We start from the raw sequence: 19,635 nt of genomic DNA on the forward strand, positions 1-19,635 counted from the left end.
ATCGGCTACCTCCTGCACACCCTCTACTTGGGATCGAGCCTGCTACCCGGGCATGTTCCTTTGACTGGAATCAAACCTGGGACCCCTCAGTCAGTAGGCCAATGCTCTATCCACTGAGCCAAACCAGCTAGGGCAAGCAAATAGTCTTTTTCTAGGATCCCAAGACCCTAATCCATTAGGTATCCTAGAGGGAAAGGAGTACAGCTTATGAAATGAGTCACAAAGGTGGGAACTTCAGTTCTGTCTTAGCTCTCAACTCTGTCCCACCGTCACCCCTGCCATGCTGTCATCTCCCCGTTTTATAAGGCATGACCCTGAAGAGGTGTGTCTGGCTTCTGTGTGCAGCGTCTAAGCTGGTCCTGGTGCCAGTATCTTAGGAGGGGTCGTAGAGGGGTTCCAACAAGAATGAGGCTCAGTATGGCCCAAAGGTTTCATCTGCCTTCCAATTCCATGTGTAGACTAGAGAGACGGTTAGACTCACTGCTGTGCTGGGAAGTCTGCAGCCACATCCGGGCTCTGACTCAGTGATGCTGCAATGAGAGGGTAATTGGAGGAGGACAGTGCTCATGATGTCTACTGCCTTGTCTGCAGATCTCTCAAGATAGCACCTCAATGCCCTGACCGGTTTGGCTCAGTGGATAGAGCATCAGCCTGTGGACTCAAAGGTCCCAGGTTCTATTCCAGTCAAGGGCATGCACCTTGGTTGCGGGCACATCCCCAGTAAGGGGGTGTGCAGGAGGCAGCTGATCAATGTTTCTCTCTCATCGATGTTTCTAGCTCTCTGTGCCTCTCCCTTCCTCTCTGTAAAAAATCAATAAAAAAAAAATATTTTAACACACACACGCGCGCACACACACACACACACACACAAACACCCTCAAAGGACCGCACTAATTTGGTTGTGAAAGTTCTAGAATGGTTGTCCAGGCAGCAGCTGCACTGTTATCACTGCCCTACTGGACCGAGGCCATGGGAATGGCCCCTCCATTGTGACCTGGGACACAGGACGGTCTGAGAAGTCTGGGTGTCCCCGAGCCATCGGGGTCCCGGTGGGGGCGGTGAGGAGCAGAGTGCTCACACCCAGGCGGGGGGGGGGGGGGGGGGGGTAAGACGCTCTCACGGTCCCTCCCTGGGCTTGGGCCTCCCGCAGGTTCGAGAAGCTGGACATCACGCCGAAGAGTGCCCAGAAGCTGAAGCCAGTGCTGGAGAAGTGGCTGAACGAAGCCGAGCTCCGGAACCAGGAAGGCCAGCAGAACCTGATGGAGTTTGTGGGCGGCGAGCCCTCCAAGAAACGCAAGCGCCGCACCTCCTTCACCCCGCAGGCCATCGTGGCGCTCAACGCCTACTTCGAGAAGAACCCGCTGCCCACCGGCCAGGAGATCACCGAGATCGCCAAGGAGCTCAACTACGACCGGGAGGTCGTGCGGGTCTGGTTCTGCAACCGGCGCCAGACGCTCAAGAACACCAGCAAGCTGAACGTCTTTCAGATCCCGTAGGGCTCGGCCCGGCCCCGGGTCCCAGCACTTTGTCCTCGTCCCTCGGCACCGGCTGCAGCCACGGCTGCGACGGCACCGTCCTCCTGGTGCGTGTGGCTGTACGTGTCCCGGGTCTTGAGACTCCACCGTGTGCATGGCCGTCGGCTGCCTCCCTCCCGCCCCCCACACACTGCACACCGTGGGGAGGGCGGAGGGCCTTTGAGAGCCCAGGCTCCGGGCTGGTCACGCCCAGGGAGGGGTTTGTGGTGTCACTTACAGAAGCACTTTGCTCACGTGGTGTTTGAGGGGTGCCTTCTGGTTGGGAACCAGAAAGTCCCCCGTCGTTGGGGAGGGCTGCAGCAGCCCCGAAAGACTGGCCATGAGCTCTTGTGTTCGATGGCTTCTCTGTCCACCCTCTCCTCTTCGCTCCTCTGTGTACGTGTATGTGGCAGGTACGGCAGCTCACCCAGTAGAACCGCAGCTTCACCCTCTGCCTGCAGGCACCCTGCCCCCTGAAAGGACTGAGACACAGTTTTGAAAGCGTGATGTGCTGCTCAGGTCAGACTCCGTGTCTGCCTTGACCTCAGAGTCCGGAGATTCCACAGCCCTGGGGCCAGAACAAGCCCCCTTTTCTCCCCTCTCCTATCTCCTCCTCCTGGTTCCTCTGAAGGAAAATTGCACTAAAGCAGAACCTTTTCTGTGGTAATCCATGTTGGAAGCGAACGTCAGCGAATGCTAGCTGTTGTGGAGTTGACCTAGGCCTGTGGCAGGCCGGGCACCTAGTAGTTAAGGCCATTCTTCCAGATTTTAATCTAATCTCTGTCCATGACCATCTCCTCCCAAGACAGTTAAGAGAACGTGCAGCCTGGAAAATCCCCTTCCCAAGTAAGCGGGCGCTTTGGAGAAAAACGAGGAAAGAAATACTCTCTCATCCTCACATTCTTCCCCAACCCAAGACAGGTCTCAGAAGGGGCAAATGAAACAGTAAACCAGACAGCAAGGCCCGGGGGAAAGGCCAGCATCCAGCCCAGAAACGTCTCCTGTGGAAAGTGACTTAACGCCAAGTTTCTCTGTAGCTTTAAGCCTTGGGTACTGGATGAGAAATCTTACTTTGCCCCGAGTCTTTGACCCTGTGTTATGTCAGTAATCTCCCCAGTGCTCCACCGAACCAAGCATATCCCTGGCACAGGGTGGGTTTGCCTCTGGAGAGGGTCACTGTGGCACATTGGGGGTCGGCACCTCATCTGAGCTCCTGAGTTTCCCAGCCTCGCGGCGGCTGGCCAACCCCTGGGACGCAGCCTGTGGCTCCAGGAAGTCAGGAGAGCACTCAGAGGTTTGCTGAGATGAGCCCAGCCTTGCTGTGTAGAGCATCCTTTAGGGTCAGGGGTCAGTCCCCACCCCCTTCACTATCCTTGTCCTTGCAGCCGCCTTCCACCGCCCAGGGTACACTGAGGAGGGGACTGCCGGCAAGTTCACGTGTGCAGCTCTGCCGGCCACTGGCAGCCACCTCCTGGCCTGGCCTTCACCGGCCAGCATGCTGCTTCCTTCCCTGCCCGCACCTGGTCCCTCCCAGGCCCCGCAGTGCCAGGGGCCACCCTCGTGGTAGCCCTGCCAGTGGGAAGACAATGGTGTGTCAAACTGCCACACATACACACACACTCCTGCCCACTGCGTTGGGACCAGCAGCCCTGCCGGAGGGAGGGAGCTGCTGGGCAGCCTGCCCGCCCCACTTTCCCCAAAAACATGTCCCCAAGGGGAGGCTCCACACTCGAGTGCAGGGTGAACCCCAACTCGGGGAGAAGAAGGGAGGAGAATCGTACACAGGTTTTCAGTACTCGTTAAAGTCCTGGAGTTTAAGGATTCGGCGATTTACACTTCAATAAATCAGAGCGGCAGTGTTCAACCTTTTACATCTCACGGCACACGTAGGTGGATTACTGTAATTCTGCAGCACCCCCCAAAATATATTTTTTTGCCAATCAGACAAAAAAGTAGGCATACTTTTGATTCAGTCACACTGATGGCTATTGTTCTGTGTGGCCTGTTGTCATTTTTAAATTCGACAATCTGAGGGAAAAGGGGTCAGGGCCCCTGACCGAGTAGTCAAGCAGTGCATGTTTAAACATTGTCTGTGGCACACAGGCTGAACGTCTCTGAATTAGAGAGAGACGGGTTTTCACCCTCAAATGCTTGCGTTCAGCTATGATTTCTCCCAGCTGGGTCATGGAGGGCCTCCCGGGAGCCGCACATGGTCCAGGCCGTGTCCATGGCAGTGGCTCTGCAGGACACATCCGTCTGGTGTCCGGGTGGGAAAAAGATAAGGAGCTGCTGCTGCTGGTCCAAATGAGGCCTGGCCTTGCCTTCTCAGCTCCCCCCTCTTCTAAACCCGTCTTCCAGAGGCTGAGGTAGAGCTGAACCGTCTTCTCCTGTTTAGGAAGAGTGGTAGGCCTTTCTGGAGCTATACCAGGGTCCGAATATTTGCAGCCGAATTCCCCAGGCAGGAGGGCATGGGGTGTTCCTCAAACATGCCCAAAGCAGAGCTTACCAGCCTGCCATCGCTCTGCTGATTCCCCACTGAAGGCCCTTCACTGCCCCCTTCCCTTCCCACCCCCACTCCCCGCCACTTCCATATCCCCCCCACTCCTCCACCCCCGCCCTGGGAAGCATCTGTTTTGTTCTTGGTAGTAGCATCAGACTCTAAAGGAGTTGATATGCATTTGTCTTGAAAGCACCTTTCTGGACTTAAAGCCAGAGCTCAATGGTTCCTTCGCCATGGAAAGGCAGGAGGAAGAGCAGAACCTGTTTTACTGTTTGCTTGTGGTTTCGTCTGTTTTTGTTTTAAATGAAAGACAGACCAAAACTTCCTATGGCCTGGTGGATTCGCCGAGGCCTTGGACCCTGCTCTAAGCATGGTGTTTTATCCCGGCGGGGTCCCGGGGAAGAATTTGGCCAAATGGATCGAGGAACTCACTTGAATTTGGAACGAGAGTCCCTGATGTTATTGTGTCCTTGGCAATCCAGTCATCTTCCTATGCCTGGGTCCCCCTCCTGTCTGCCAGGCCAGGCTCCGACACTGAGGTTCTGACTGTCCCCGGACACGGGGCACAGCCTGCTGAGGGCCGGGGCGCGGGCCGGGGCGGGAGAAGCACTTGCTGTAGCTGTGTGGAATAAACAGTATTTTTCTTCTGTATGCGTCTGCTTGTTTCTCCTTTGCCTCTCCGGGTGGGGATAGAAGCGCCCTCTTGTCAGAGGCCAGGAGTATCCGTGAGCTGCCTTTGCGGTCAGAGCGCGTGGCCAGGAAAACGCCATTGCAAGAGGGTGAAGGTCAGTGCTCTAGACTCACACTTCAGAGGGCCCTGCCCCTGGCCCTCCAGCCACGACCCTGTCCATGGGGTGCAGGGTCAAGGGGATGTGCCCTTCGTCTTCCTAGACCATCCAGGTACCCAGGACCCCAGGATACCTTGCCAAGCCCACTGTCCAGCCCCTTTTCTCTGGGTTCTGACAACAGACATGGTGTGCCTACCCCTAGACCCAAGAAATGACCGAGGGACAGCTGCTTGTCAGAGACCTGGGTGGGTGGAGCTTGACTATGCAGGCCAGAGTGTCTAAACATATACGCAATGGGAGATGGGGCTGCAAGGGGGAAGAGAAAGCAGGCCATAGGCTGGGGGTCAGGGCTGGAGAATATTCTAGCACAAAATGTCAAGGACTCTTAGAAGTTTAAATTCAAACCCAGTCTTTCTGGTCATTTTTAAAAAATATTTTTTATTGATTTTAGAGATGAAGGGTGAGAGAGAGGGGGGGAGAGAAAAAGAGAAATGTCAATGAGAACAAATTATTGATTGGCTGCCTTCTGCACACCCCACACAAGGGATCAAGCCCACAACTCGGGCATGTACCCTGATCTGGAACTCCTGGTTCATAGGTCAATGCTCCATCATTGAGCCATGCTGGCCGGACCTTTTAGGTCATTTTGAAGGACTGCTTATCATTATTAGCTGCTCGATCATTCACAATTAAGTTGGTTTGCACTTTATAAAATTTAGATGTGTGTTATGTGGATCTTCACTTGTGCTCTTCTGCAGGCCTGCAAATGTCAGGGTGGGCCTGATACTTGAGCTGAGAGCTGGAAGAGCACAGCGAGAGTAAAGGTTTCTCTCTTCGCTTGTCTGACTCCTGGGAGTAGGGTTTATGCCATGCCCCCCTGCAGCCTTCCCACCTGCCCCTCTCCCCACCTGGTATGGACAAGGTCTGGGCTACGTAATCTAACTTGGTAAAAACCAAGGCATCACCTTTGATTCTGAACCAACCAGAATTTCTGAGCCGGGCACTAGGCTGGGTTCTAGATCGTGCTCCATCACCCCACCTCTACCCAAGGGACAAGAGACGTCTAAGATTCTGATGTAAGGCTTAAGGATCAGAGGAGCTGTAAAATAATGGGGCAAAATATAAAAATGAAAATAAAAATAGAAGCCAGCACTTACCTCTGCACAGATCTCACAACCCTAATATTAGCTGCCCTCCTGGAACTTAGAACCCCAGACTAGTCTGTGACTCCTCAGTGCCCGGGCCAGGGGCGCACAGTAGGTGCTTGGCAAATTTCAGACAGATGACTGAATGTGTCTCCTCTTCTCTCCTTCAAGGAAATAGTAAGAGCTGAGACCCTGACCCCAGGCTACTGGGAGAAAGCAGGGAGAAATAATTCTGCTTAGCTACCCAGGGTTTAGATGTGGTATGTGGGAATGAATGGAATCTGAGTAGCAACGGACCCTGACTGCAGAGAGGCAGATGCCATCAGAATAGTCCGTGAAAGCTGATATCGCTGGCTCAGACCTGTCAAGTGTGGTTTCTGGCAGCTGGCCAGGAAGGTTTTAAAGCGGTGGGTTTGTAAAGAAACTGTAGTTTCTATTCCCAGGTCTATCTAGGATGGCCTTTGGGTTTCTGGACCCAATTCCCAAGTGTGTATTTGTGTGTGTGTGTGTGTGTGTGTGTGTGTGTGTGTGTAGGATTCCCACACCAACATGCAAGTCTCAGACACCAGCAGGGAATCCAAGAATTCAATTCAATTCTGCTGTCTACCTGGAGATAGCATTAGATCCCACAGATAAATGTCTCAGTTCCACAAGACCACCCTCCCCTTCAGGTACCAATCCCCTCCCCTGATGTACGGGGGTGAAATTAAAAGTTCCAACCCTTTATTCTCAATTGGTTCTCCTCGCAACCAGCCCCCAGCCTTGGATTCCTTCCAAAAGTCACCTTCCTTAACACGAGCCTACTGGTGGCAGTTGTGGGGGAAAGGGGCCGGTGATGAAATCAAGACCCATTTCACCTTATGGCTTGGAAGGTTTTCAAGAACTGAGGACCAGAGGCCGAACGGTATCACAAAAGATGCTCCCGATGCTCTTAAGCTTAGCAAGTCCAAGGTCTTCGGGAACTGTGAACCAGGAGCTGCGGACAAAGACCAAGCATACATGAGAAATGTATTGTGGTCATTCAATGGGCCAAACATGTATGTTGGCAGCAGTAATGGCACGAGGTGTTAGGCCAGTGGAATCAGACCGAACCTTCGTTCAGCAACCTCAGCACTTGAATTCTGGCTAAGGAAGAATTCAGAACCAAGACTCAAACTGTAAGAGCAAGTTTATTTAGAAAGTCACAGAGGTAGAAGAAGTCAGTTCAGGAAACAAGTTACAGAGGCAAAAAAAAAAGGGGGGGTGGAGGAGGGGTGGGTGGCTTGGAGCTTCAGAGACAAGGAAAATGTCCCAGGGGAGGGGGAAGGAGGATGGGAAAGGCAGGGGTACGCTCCACAGAGAACTGCACTGAGCTGCACTGGGGCCTGTCGTTTGTTTTTTGTTTTGTTTTTTTAATGTTTTTATTGATTTCTTGATTTTTAAATATATATATATTTTATTAATTTTTTTACAGAGAGGAAGAGAGAGGGATGGAGAGTTAGAAACATCGATGAGAGAGAATCATTGATCAGCTGCCTCTGCACACTCCCTACTGGGGATTTGCCCACAACCAAGGAACATGCCCTTGACCGGAATCGAACCCGGGACCTTTCAGTCCACAGGCCGACGCTCCATCCACTGAGCCAAACTGGTTTCGGCTGATTTCTTGACTTTATTGATTAAATATTTTTATTGAACGAAAGGGAGAGGGAGAGATAGAAACATCAATGATGAGAGAGAATCATTAATCAGCTGCCTTCTGCATGCCCCCTACTGGGAATCGAGCCTGCAACTGGGGCATGTGCTCTGACTGGGAATAGAACCGTGACCTCCTGCTTCATAGGCTGATGCTCAACTACTGAGCCACACTGGCGGGCTGGGTCCTCACTCTTGAGGTTATTTAACTGGAGGTCTCAGGGAAGGATCCCAAGAGAATATTCATCAGCTTTCTAGGTGTGTCCTTTCAGGGTCGTGGTCTCTACTGATGGGTTGGTGCCAGGGAGGAGCTCATTAGTCAGTGCAGCTGGTCCTAATGTCAACCATGGTGTCTCTGGTCTTTTTTTTTTTTTTTTTTTCCCCTGCTTTTTTTCTGGGCCTGGAGCTGAAACACAACTAAGGCGTAGATATATGTGATGTGGGTCAGTCAGAACCTCACTGTCCTGGAACCTCACTGCCCTCCTCTAAGGGGTGGGGGTCTAACCCATGACTAGCAGCATGCCAGGGAGGAAAGGACAGGGAGGGCACAAACTGCATGGGCAGTGAGAGGGAAGGTCAGGGGGCTAAACCGCATGACCATCTATATGCTGGGGGAGAAGAGGTTACCCTCTGGGTGAGGGCCTTGTTTTCCCAGTTTGCCCATTACTAGACACCTGGAGCTTTCTGTTCTAGTGACCTTCTGTACCTGGCCCATCATTAATGGCATATATTCTGTCTAACTGCCTACCACAGATATGTTAAAAAACAAACAAACCACACAACAAAACTTCACCCTGGCTGGTGTGGCTCAATCATTAGAGTGTCAACCCACACAACAAAGGGTCTCAGATTTGATCCTTGATCAAGGGCACCTACCTGGGTTGCAGGTTCCATCCCAGGCCCCAATCTCTCCCTCTCTCTCCCTCTCTCTCTCTCTCTCTCTCTCTCTCTCTCTCTCTCTCTCTCTCCTCTCCTCCCCCTACTCTCTCCCTCCCTTTCACTCTCTCTGAAAATCAATGGGGAAAATATCCTCAGGTGAGGATTAACAAAAACAACATAAAACAAAAAACACCTTTCAAACAAGTAAATTCGAAGATTTAATTGGCTTTATTAGGTGATTCACAATTGAGCAACATCCCAGGGGTTATACAAAAAAGAGGGATTTTATAGGAAGATAGATTTATCAGGGAAAGAAAAGATGGTTATTTGGGGGCCAGAACATCTATCCTATATAATAAAAGAGTAATAGGCAAATTGACCATACCTCTGCTACACCCACAAGCCGTGCCCACCAGCCAATCAGAGCGAGTATGCAAATAAACCCAACCATGATGGCTATAGCCAGAGAGAGCAGAGGGAGGCTTGGGTTTCCCTTGCCGGCCTAGGCCTCCACTCAAGGCTACAAAGTTTCAATCATAGAAGGTAAATAAATCCAAACAGAAATGGCTGCAGCCAAGGAGCAAGCAGGAGGCTTGGCTCTGCTTTAGGCTACAAAGTTTCAATTGTAGAAGGTAAATATATCCCAGATACCAGGGCCTCTGCTTGGGTTGCCAGGGGGGATGGCCTGCCTGCAAACCACCACAGGCCCCTTGCCCAGGCCACCCCACACCCCAAGGGAACCTACACCCTGATCTGGGACACCCTTCAGGGCAAACCAGCTGGTCCCCATCCATGCACCAGGTCTCTATCCTATCTAATAAAAGAGTAATATGCAGATTGACCATCATTCCAAAACACAAGATGGCTGCCCCCATGTGGTCAAAGATCCTTCCCTCATGTGGACACAAGATGGCCACCACAAGATGGCCAGCAGAAGAGGGAAGTTGAAAGGGACCTGGCCTACAAGGGAGGGCAGTTGTGGGCGATCAGGCAAGCAGGGGAGGGCAGTTGGGCAGGACCCAGACCTGCAGGGGAGAGCAGTTGAGGGCAAACAGGCTGGCAGGGGAACAGTTAGGCATCAATCAGGCTGGCAGCAGAGTGGTTAGGAGGTGATCAGGCTGGCAGGCAGAAGCAGTTAGGGGCAATCAGGAAGGCAGGCAGGAGCAGTTGGGAGCCAGTAATCCTGGATTGTGAGAGCAATATCCTACTGCCCATTTAGGCCCGATCCTAGTGGGATTGGGTCTAAATGGGCAGTCAGACATCTCTCGAGGGGTCCCAGATTGGAGAGGATGCAGGCTGGGCTGCGGGACATGCCCTCCTCTGTGCACAAATTTAATGCAGTGGGCCTCTAAAAAAACAAAACAAAACATATATATATATGTATGTATATGTATATGTATATGTATATATATGTGTATGTATATGTATATGTATTTAAATATGTATATATTTAGATATGTATATATTTAAATATGTATATATATTTAAATATATATAAATTTAATTGATTTCAGAGAGGGAGAGGGAGATAGAAACATCAATCATTGATTGGCTGCCCCCTGCATGCCCCCTACTGGAGATCAAACCCGGAACCCAAGCATGTGCCCTAACTAGAATAGAATCGGGAACCTTCAGTCAGCAGGCCTGTGCTCTACCCACTAAGCCAAACCAGCTGGGGCCAGAACATCTTTTCTTTAGGGGTAGGGAAGCGGAAGGGTTTTTGTCATGTAGATTGTCATGCTACTTCTTTCTACTTACTGGTTAATTAGTCATATTTATTTGGTTCTTGATCAGAAAATTTCAGCCTGATTAAGGTTAATTAAGATTACATTTCTGGGAGAGGTTAAAACTGCAATTAGATCAGGTATTAAATCTAGGTTTGGCATCATGGGCTTTTAGCACTAATAATGCCATTTGGGACCTGCAGTTTTCTTTTTAATATATATATATTTCTTGTAAATCACAGTATCACAGATGTCCTATGTGCTGTGGATAGCTGTGAAGGAGGAACTGACCTTTTAAGAACTAGAGAAGATGGGGACTGATTTCTGGACTAGAGATGAGAATTGAAGGGAATCTGAGGTTGCTTGAAGCTTCATGGGTATGAAATGTTTTGATTTCCTCTTCTCTCAGCTGCAGGGTCTTTCAAGGAAGACAGAGTAAGCCTCACAGGCTGACTGTGTGGGATGTAAGAAGATATAAAGAGTTATAACTAGCCCTGCGTGTGTTGCTCAATGGTTGAGCGTCGACCTATGAACCAGGAGATCACGGTTAGATTCTGGTCAGGGCACAGGCCGGGTTCTGGGCTCGATCCCCAGTAGGGGGCGTGCTGGAGGCAGCCGATCAATGATTCTCTCACATCATTCATGTTTCTATCTCTCTCTCTCTCCCTCTCCCTTCCTCTCTGAAATCAATAAAAACATTAAAAAAAAAAAAAAAAAAAAAGTTGACGCCAGATGGTCAGTCCCTCAAAAAAGCCTGCCTGGATAATTGGTTTCTTCTCACGCCTGGAAGAAAATGCCAGGGACCCAGAAACAGTGACTGACTTCAGTTAATGAGTAAGAAGGGAAGCCTGGGTTGCTGATCCAAAGAGCGTGAGCCTCAGGCCTCTGAGGAAATGGACTTGTCTTATGAGATAGGCAGATAGGTCTCCTTTTTGTCAATCATAATAATAGCTAGCCTTCACCGGGCACTGACTATGCACTAGTCACTCTTCTAAGCATATAACGTGCATTATTTCAGTTAATTCTCACTGAATTTTATAAAGTAATAACTATTATACCCATTTTACAGGTAAGAAATTGAGGCACAGGAGAAATGAGAAACTACTTGAGAGGGCAGGGTGGGGAGAGGCTAACTCCTGACTCCATTATGCACTGTGGGGCAGGGCGGAGCAGGGCGGAGCAATCCTCCATTTTATAACTGGCCCTCGCCCAACCAATCAGGATCAGCCAAAGCAGTGACATCACCACCCCTATAAAACCCTCTGACCTGTCCAAGTTTGGCCTCTCTTCTGCCATGCTGTAGGCGTGAGTGGGACAGAGCCCATGCTGGCATGGAATTCAGACTTTCTACAATTGCATCGGACTCAGCTCCCTGGTGGTCCTTGGGGATCACGAAGTCTGGGTGTAACATACTCAAGGTTGCTTTGTTTGTGAGCAGCAGAACCATGTCTTGAACACAATGTGCTATTTCTAAAGCCTGTGTGCTTAACCTTCCTTACCTTATACAGGGTGGCACCTGGAGATTGCTCTCTATCCTCATCTCTTTTATAGGATTTCCACAGACTTCTACACACCAGGGTAAACCCTGTTTTGTTCCATCTGAACAGTCTAGTTTCAGGATCCAGTCTAGGCAAAAGAACTCTTCCCAGTGAGCCTTAACTTTACCCAATGGTCTGATTCTAGAATAAGGGTTTTGGAGCTCTGTGCCACAGGTGCTCTGGTTAATCAGTCCTATTTATTCTAACAGGAGCCACGGTTTTTGTGGTGGGATGAATTTGTGGGGGGAAACTTAGTTTATTGATAGGTGTTGCTGGATTTCCAGGGGGACACTGGGGATCTCCTGTTGGAGGCAGAGCTGCCAGGGTTGCCCCTGGAATCCTGGTTTCCAGCCATGGCACTCGGATTTCCCTCTTAGTTGGGGGGTGGGGGGGCCCGAGGAAGGAAAAAGTCCACTCCTCCCACTCACAGAATTCCAAGGCTCTTCTCCCTTCACGGGGGAACTGGGCTCAAGGACGTCAATCTTGTGGACGAAAGGAGCCACATGCTAACCTGACAAGCTCAGCGGAGGCGTGCGTGGCAGCCTTGCAAACTCAGAGACCTAAAGTTACCATAAAAGATGGCCTAAAAATTAAATATTTAACTACAAACAGGTTATAGTGGGCAGTCATGTCCTAGGCTGATATTTTTCTTGACAAAGATCAAATTAGATCTTTCCTTAGCCCATTTGCCTTTTTGGCTCTAAGATAACATACCCTTGAAATGTCTGGGTAACTTGTAACTTCCCTTTTTCTGGAGCCCCCTGGGGGCACAACCAGCAGTGGTGGACGCCAGGACTGTGCCTCAAATTCCTTCATTATCATGTTAATTGTTCCTGAGCCCACCTAAGTATGTGTCCATCATTTTACTTTATCCAATCCCAGGGGTTTCCCACTGTTTTGCTTTATCCCGCCTCCTTAAACTATCACCAATGAAATTCACGTAATTCACCCATGTCCCTTTCCTTTGATACTATATCAATTCATCGAGGTTCTGCTTCCCCGCATATGTCGACAGTTTGGCTCAAACTCACAAAAATTCAATGCTTATTTGTTTGTTTTACGTTAACAATCTCAAGGCTGATGGCTGCATTCCAATTTGGATGAGCAAAGGTTTAGGAGTCGCCTTTCATTGCACCTCAGTGTAGTTTAGAATTAGAATTAAGGTAAAGAAAACCTGTGTGAAGTCTTAATGTGGGTTCAGAATTTAAACACAGGCTCAACCATTTCCGAGAAGTACAGGTCTGTCTTTCCCTAAATATTTCCCAGAGGACAGGGCTCCATGAGATTTCTAGATATGGCTCAGTTATCTAGTTACTGGAAACGGGATCTAGCCTAGGGCCAGAGGGCAGTGGGGATGTGGGGGTGGTTGGGTGTTAACTTTGTGCAGGAAAAGTTGTACAGCACGAATCCAGGTGAATTTTAACCTTCATTAAAGCTGGGGACAGGGAAACAAGAGAGGGCCGGGGAAAGGTCGACGAGAGGAGGACGACCATCCAGGGAAGTGGGCTTGAAGCAGAGTCTTGACCTCCAGAAAGGTGAGTTTCAGGAGAGAGGGTATTCCGGGAGCCAAGGAGCGCACGCAGGTAGAGCCTGGGAAATGGTCCAGCTCTCCGGGCGTCAGGGAGGACTCGGCAGGACCAGGACGATGGCCCCACCCACGCCCTACGGAGCGGGGTGGGGAACCTAGCGGTCCGGGCGCGCAGGTAGCCGTAGGGAGGAGGCACGCCGAAACCCAGACACCTGACGCACGCCCGTCCCCGCCCCTTCCAGGTAGCCCCGCCCACTCTCGGGGCGGGAAGCCAGGGGGAGCTGGCCTATCAGCACTGCCGAGCCCAGCGCAGTCTCCTTTTCATTGGTGAGCGACCGAGTGACGTCATGTCCCCCGGCTGGGCGGAGGAAGAGGGCGCCGAGATGATTGGCTGGCGGCGGGGCGGCGGGCGGTGGGGCAGTCTGGCGAGTCTGGGCTCGGAACCCGCGCCGCGCTCTCCCTCTCCCCGTTTCGCTGCCGCGGGGTGGCCGCAGAGGTCGGGGAGTCGGCGGGGCGGAAACCTGGATTTGGTCCCGAGCGCTGCGGGGTTGACCGGAAGTGATCTTGGGGCTGACCGGAAGCGAGGCCTTGGAGGGTCCAGGGAGCGCGGGTCCCGGGAGGGAGGGGGTTCCTAAGCAGTAGGGGGCGGGGGGGAAAGGTGCGACAGCGACCTGGGAGCGCCGGCGGGGCGGCGGGGCGCTGCTGCTGGTCTGTGGAGGAAGCAGCCAGTGACCCCCACGCGCCAAAGGGAGAGCCCCGAGAGGAGGAGGGTGAGAGTTCAGGGCTGCCTCTGGGCAGTCTGGAATAAAGAACAGAAGGGCCTGAGGGCGCCCCAGAACAAGGAGCCGAGGGCAGGGGAGAATCCGTGCGGGTCGGGCTCAAGGGTAGCCGGTGGGTACTGCGTGGGAAATCTTGGTTTGGAGTTTCCTACAGTCCTCGCCCCCATTGGATAGAACCACACACACTGCTCACCTTTGTGGAAGCAACAGTGTCTGCTGGGGCCAGGGAGGAGCCAGGATGGCTTGGGCTCTGAAGCTGCCGCTAGCCGACGAAGTGATCGAATCCGGGCTGGTGCAGGACTTTGATGCTAGCCTGTCCGGGATCGGCCAGGAGCTGGGTGCTGGTGCCTATAGCATGAGGTGAGTGAGATTGCCCCAGACCCCGCACCTTCTGAAAAACAAAGGCAGGATAGAGAGCAGAGCTGGGGTGTGTGTGTGTGTGTGGGGGGGCAGAGTTAAAGAACTTGTCTGCAGTTAGGGAAAAGGGTGTCTTTTGTTGCTTTGAGTTTGAGTATGGTGGGAGAAATGGAACCAGAGATTGTGGGCAGGGTCAAGTCTGCAGGATCAGTAGGAGAAGGAAGCATAGCAACCAGATAAATGTTGAGAGGATGTTGTGCCAGTGTGGGAGACTTGGGAGGGTGGTGGTGGTGGTGGTGGTGGTGTGTGTGTGTATGTGTGTATTGAGCATGTAAGGAATGTCCAGGGAGTTCGGGTGTTGGAAACTGGGTCTTAATGATGAATATTGCTTGACTGTTGGAAGAAAATATGAGACCTTGGTGAAGAAGTCCACACATCTGTATCTTAGCCTGCTTTTAATGCTTTGCTTAATTCCAGGGACTTTTGAAACATAGTTGTGAAATGAAAAAGTGTTAAAGAGGACTCTTAGATGCTTTTAGACTTTAATGTATCAAACCAAATGTTGATAATAAAGTACCCTTTTGAAGCAACATTACTTTCCCATGTAATTCATTTGCTTGCATTTACCTACTTCATTCTCCCAGTATGGTTTGTTTCATGTTTAAGATTTGCAAGAATCATGTCTGGAAATGTTGAAACATCTGCATCTTAGGGTTAGATAGAATGTAATTGGATTTCCAAATGTATTATAAGGCTTAATCTAAATAAGTAAGCCAAAAGAGACTTTGTTTTTATTGAATTTATTTCGGTGACCTTGGTTAATAAAATTATATAGGTTTCAGGTGTACAATTCTTTAATACGTCATCTGTATATTGTATGTTTACCACCCCAAGTCAAGTCTCCTGTCACCATTTATCCCCCATTTACACACACACACACACACACACACACACACACACCCCTCTCCCTTTCCCTCTGGGAATCACCATACTGTTGTCTGTCTAAAAGGGCATTTTTTGTTGTTGTGTGCTTTTTTGCTTAATTCCTTCACCTTTTCCACCCAGCCCTCCAACCCCCTTCCCTCAAAGGGACTTTAGAATTTAACACCTTAATTGGGTTTAGGAGGTTATAGAGAAAAGATGCTTTTTATGGGAAAGGTGGATAAATTTTGCATTCTGATAGTGAGATCCTTTGAGAGTTACATAATGTAAACTTCCTTTTTTTTTTTTTAAATATATTTTATTGATTTTGTACAGCGAGGAAGGGAGAGAGATAGATTTTGTACAGCGAGGAAGGGAGAGAGATAGATTTTGTACAGCGAGGAAGGGAGAGAGAGAGTTAGAAACATCGATGAGAGAGAGTCATCAATCAGCTGCCTCTTGCACACCCCCTACTGGGGATCTGCCCTCAACCAAGGTACATGCCCTTGACCGGAATCGAACCCAGGACCCTTCAGTCCCCAAGCCGACGCTCTATCCATTGAGCCAAACCGGTCCCGGCAAACTTCCTTTCTTTATCCCTATGAAACCAAATTGGACTTTCCTCACTAAAGTAAAATTAGGAGTTAGAATTTAGTAAATACTTCACCTTCAGGAATTTTTGCTTAGTTAGAACAATAAAAGCTATCTGTGTATACATATATTTGTGACTTTCAAGGAAATTTGAGTTCTATCATGCAATGCTCTTAGTCTTGAGAAATTTTAAAAATATTTTTATTGATTTCAGAGAGGAAGGAAAAGGGAGAGAGAGAAAGAGAGAAAGAGAGAGAGAGAGAGAGAGAGAGAGAGAGAGAGAGAGAAACATCAATGAGAGAGAGAGAGAGAGAGAGAGAGAGAGAGAGAGAGAGAGAGAGAAACATCAATGAGAGAGTATCATTGATCGGCTGCCTTCTGCATGCCCCCTACTGGGGTTTGAACCCACAACCCTGGCATGTGCCCTTGACCAGAACCGAACCTGGGACCCTTCAGTATGCAGGCCAATGCTCTATCCACTGAGCCAAACAGGCTAGGGCTGTCATGAGAAATTTAACTCTAGTTTTGCCTGTCCTTGTTTACATAAGTCTGGCCTTAAAAATAGTGATTAAATTGGTCTGAAAGTAAACGTCTGGACCCTCAGCTTGCCTGTTGTCAAATATTATGCTGTTGTCCATTTAAAGATTACCACAGCAAAAGTTCGGTTCTTGTCTAGGTTGAGTTGAAGATGGAGATAATTAAACATAACTGTATTTGTTATAAAAATAGTTAACATTGTTAACAAACATTTGCAAATCCACTATGGACTCCCTCTGCTACATGACCTTACATTGATAAGTGTTTTCTATCACTGTGAGTGGTCTTCACAGGTATTAGTAAGAATGGCCTGCATATTTACACATTTAGAATTTTTTCAATATCAAATTTACAGGAGTTTTCAACCATCATTTTATTTTTATAATGTACTACATTTTTATTTATTTATTTTCTTCGCTTTTTTTCATGCATTTTGCTCTTGTCACTATTTTCTTTGTTCTTGCATACATTAAATACCATTTGCATTAATTTGTGTTACTTAGATATTAGTTCTCAAACTTGGGTATTCATGGGAATCATCTGGAGTACTTATCAAAAATGGTTTCCAAAGTCCCACTTTGGTGATTGTCTGGGACAAAACAAGTTCATAGATGATTTTGATGTGAGTAGTTCAGGGACCACATTTCAAGAAACACTGACCAGAGGAGTTTTTATGGACAGAGGTCATGGCTTTTTGCTCTTCCTGTTTCTCCTTTTAATTAGACCTTGTGATTGCTTTTCCTACACCTTCATTAGGGAAAATGTTCTCTTTGACAAGCAATTTGCACTGTAAAATTCTTTCCCTTATATATTTGTTTTATACTAGTTTGTTTACTTTAATGATTTTGCTTCAAATTTATTGATTTATATTTTATGAAGATTCATTTTAGTTGGAGTCTTCTCTCTTATTTTTTATCTGCCATTCTATTCAGAAATATTCTTTTCATAAGTATCCTTTAATAGTCTCCTTACTTTTTTTCTTACATTTAATACATGGCACAGCCGAAACCGGTTTGGCTCAGTGGTTGAGCGTCGGTCTGCGGACTGAAAGGTCCCGGGTTCGATTCCAGTCAAGGGCATGAACATTGGTTGCGGGCATATCCCCAGTAGGGGGTGTGCAAGAGGCAGCTGGTCAATGTTTCTCTCTCATTGATGTTTCTAGCTCTCTATCCCTCTCTCCTCCTCTCTGTAAAAAAATCAATAAAATATATTAAAAAAAAAAAAAAAGACCTTTCCCCTTTAAAAAAAAAAAATACATGGCACAGACTTTAAAGTAAAGGAGAGTTTCTGAAAACATGCTGAAAGAAGCCAGTCACAAAAACCGCGTAACCTCTTATGCAAAGTGTCCCCTCGGGAGTTCAACCGACAGGGAGTTCAATTACTCACTATGACACGCACTGGCCACCAGGGGGCAGTGTGGAATTAAGGAAGGCCCCGGCTAGCAGCCAGGGGCCCTGCCCATGCACAAATTCTCTTACATAAAAAAAAAAGGTGTGGGTGTGCTCCCGAGAGGGAAAGTGCTTCCAAGCTGTTTACACAGCATCATCTGAACTATTCCCACTATTCAAGGGTTTCTGTTTCTCTACATCCTCACCGTTTCTTTCTTTTTTTTAAAAATTAAAGCTATCATAGTGAGTGTGAAGTAGTATCTCATTGTGGTTTTGTTTTGCATTTCCTTAATGGGCATGTTGTTGAACATCATTTTATGTGCTTGTTGATCATTTGTATATCTTTGGAGAAGTGTCTATTCAAGTTCCTTGCACAGGTTTAAATTGGATTGTCTTCTTTTTGTTGCTGAGTTGTAAGAGTTTTTTTTTTTATATATATTCTAGGAACTAGGTCATTATCAGATAAATGGTTTGCAGATATTTTCTCCCGTTATGTAGGTTGTCTTTTTACAAATTCTCTTACATAAAATCAGGAACTTAATACCAATACAATACTATAAACTATTGATTTACAAAAGTGTTTAATTTTGAAGAAGTCCAGTTTACCTATGCTTTCTTTTGTTATTCATGCTTTTGATTTCAACTTTAAGAATCTATTGCCATGCTGAAACCGGTTTGGTTCAGTGGATAGAGCGTCGGTCTGCGGACTGAAGGGTCCCAGGTTCGATTCCGGTCAAGGGCATGTACATTGGTTGTGGGCACATCTCCGGTGAGGGGTGTGCAGGAGGCATCTGGTCGATGTTTCTCTCTCATTGGTGTTTCTAGCTCTCTATCCCTCTCCCTTCCTCTCTGTAAAATTCAATAAATTATATATTTTTTTAAAAAGAACCTATCACCAAATCAAAAGTGATGAAGTTTTACCCAGTGGTTTCTTCCGAGAGTCTTATATTTAGGTAAATTTTCATATATGGAGTGAGGTAGGGATCCAACTTCATTTGTTTGCATGTGGATATCCAGTTGTCCTATCCACCATTTGTTCATTTCTTTCCCCATTGAATTTTCTTGGCACCCTTGTGGAAATCAAGTGGCCATAGATATAAAGATTTGTTTGTGAACTCTTAGTTCTATTCTGTTGGTTGAAATGTCTGTTTTTTTGCTAGTACCACACAGTTTTGATTACTGTACCTTTGAAACAAGTTCTGAAATTTGGAAGTTTGAGTCCCCCTACTTTGTTTTTCAATATTGTTGATGAATTTTTAAATCCAACTAATGTACTTTTTTTTATCCAGAACTTTTGCCCAGTTCTATTTAATACTTTCTATCTTTTTATTGCCATTCTTTACTTAATCATACATTGCTCTTCTGATTTCCTTTAGTTATTTGTCCATGGTTTCCTTCAGTTCTCTGAGCATGTTTAAGACAGCTAATTTAGTGGTTCTCTAAGGAGTGTGCCTGCTCCTTTCCCCACCCTCTTCCCCCCTTGCCTTTCTCTTTCTTCCGAGCTCCAAAGACCCTTCTTTTGCCTCTGTAACTTGTTTCCTGAGCCCATTTCTTCTATGGCTAACTTCTACCTCTGTGACTTTCTAAATAAACTCTCTTCTATAGTTTGGGGAGGGAAGAAAGACAGTTAATTTAAAGTCTTTGAATAGTAAATCTAGTATCTGGGCTTGCTCAGGGATGGTTTCTGTCAATTTCTTTTTCTCCTCTGTGAATGGACCGTACTTTCCTGTGTCTTTATATGTGTCATATTTTTTGTTGTTGAGAACTGTGGA

General features: G+C 48.1%; 2 protein-coding genes across 5 annotated transcripts in view; both read left to right on the forward strand.

Annotated features, from left to right (window-relative positions):
• POU6F1 (POU class 6 homeobox 1) overlaps positions 1-4,665 on the forward strand; it is a 28,566-nt gene extending 23,901 nt beyond the window's left edge. For all 3 annotated transcript variants that reach the window (XM_084877411.1, XM_084877412.1, XM_084877413.1), the window contains one exon: positions 1,151-4,665. In XM_084877411.1, coding sequence (XP_084733537.1) covers positions 1,151-1,496 — 346 coding nt within the window. In that variant the 3' untranslated portion in view covers positions 1,497-4,665. The remainder of the gene's footprint in view (positions 1-1,150) is intronic.
• An 8,996-nt stretch (positions 4,666-13,661) lies between these two features.
• The window catches only part of TFCP2 (transcription factor CP2), a 42,948-nt gene continuing 36,974 nt past the window's right edge, over positions 13,662-19,635 (forward strand). Inside the window, exon 1 of one of the 2 annotated variants that reach the window (XM_084877457.1) lies at positions 13,662-14,429. In XM_084877457.1, the coding sequence (XP_084733583.1) occupies positions 14,308-14,429 (122 nt within the window). In that variant the 5' untranslated portion in view covers positions 13,662-14,307. The remainder of the gene's footprint in view (positions 14,430-19,635) is intronic. The other variant, XM_084877458.1, reaches the window with a different exon arrangement.

Source organism: Pipistrellus hanaki (genome assembly GCF_964339955.1).
Source record: "Pipistrellus hanaki genome assembly, chromosome: 3".
NCBI classification, from domain to species: domain Eukaryota; kingdom Metazoa; phylum Chordata; class Mammalia; order Chiroptera; family Vespertilionidae; genus Pipistrellus; species Pipistrellus hanaki.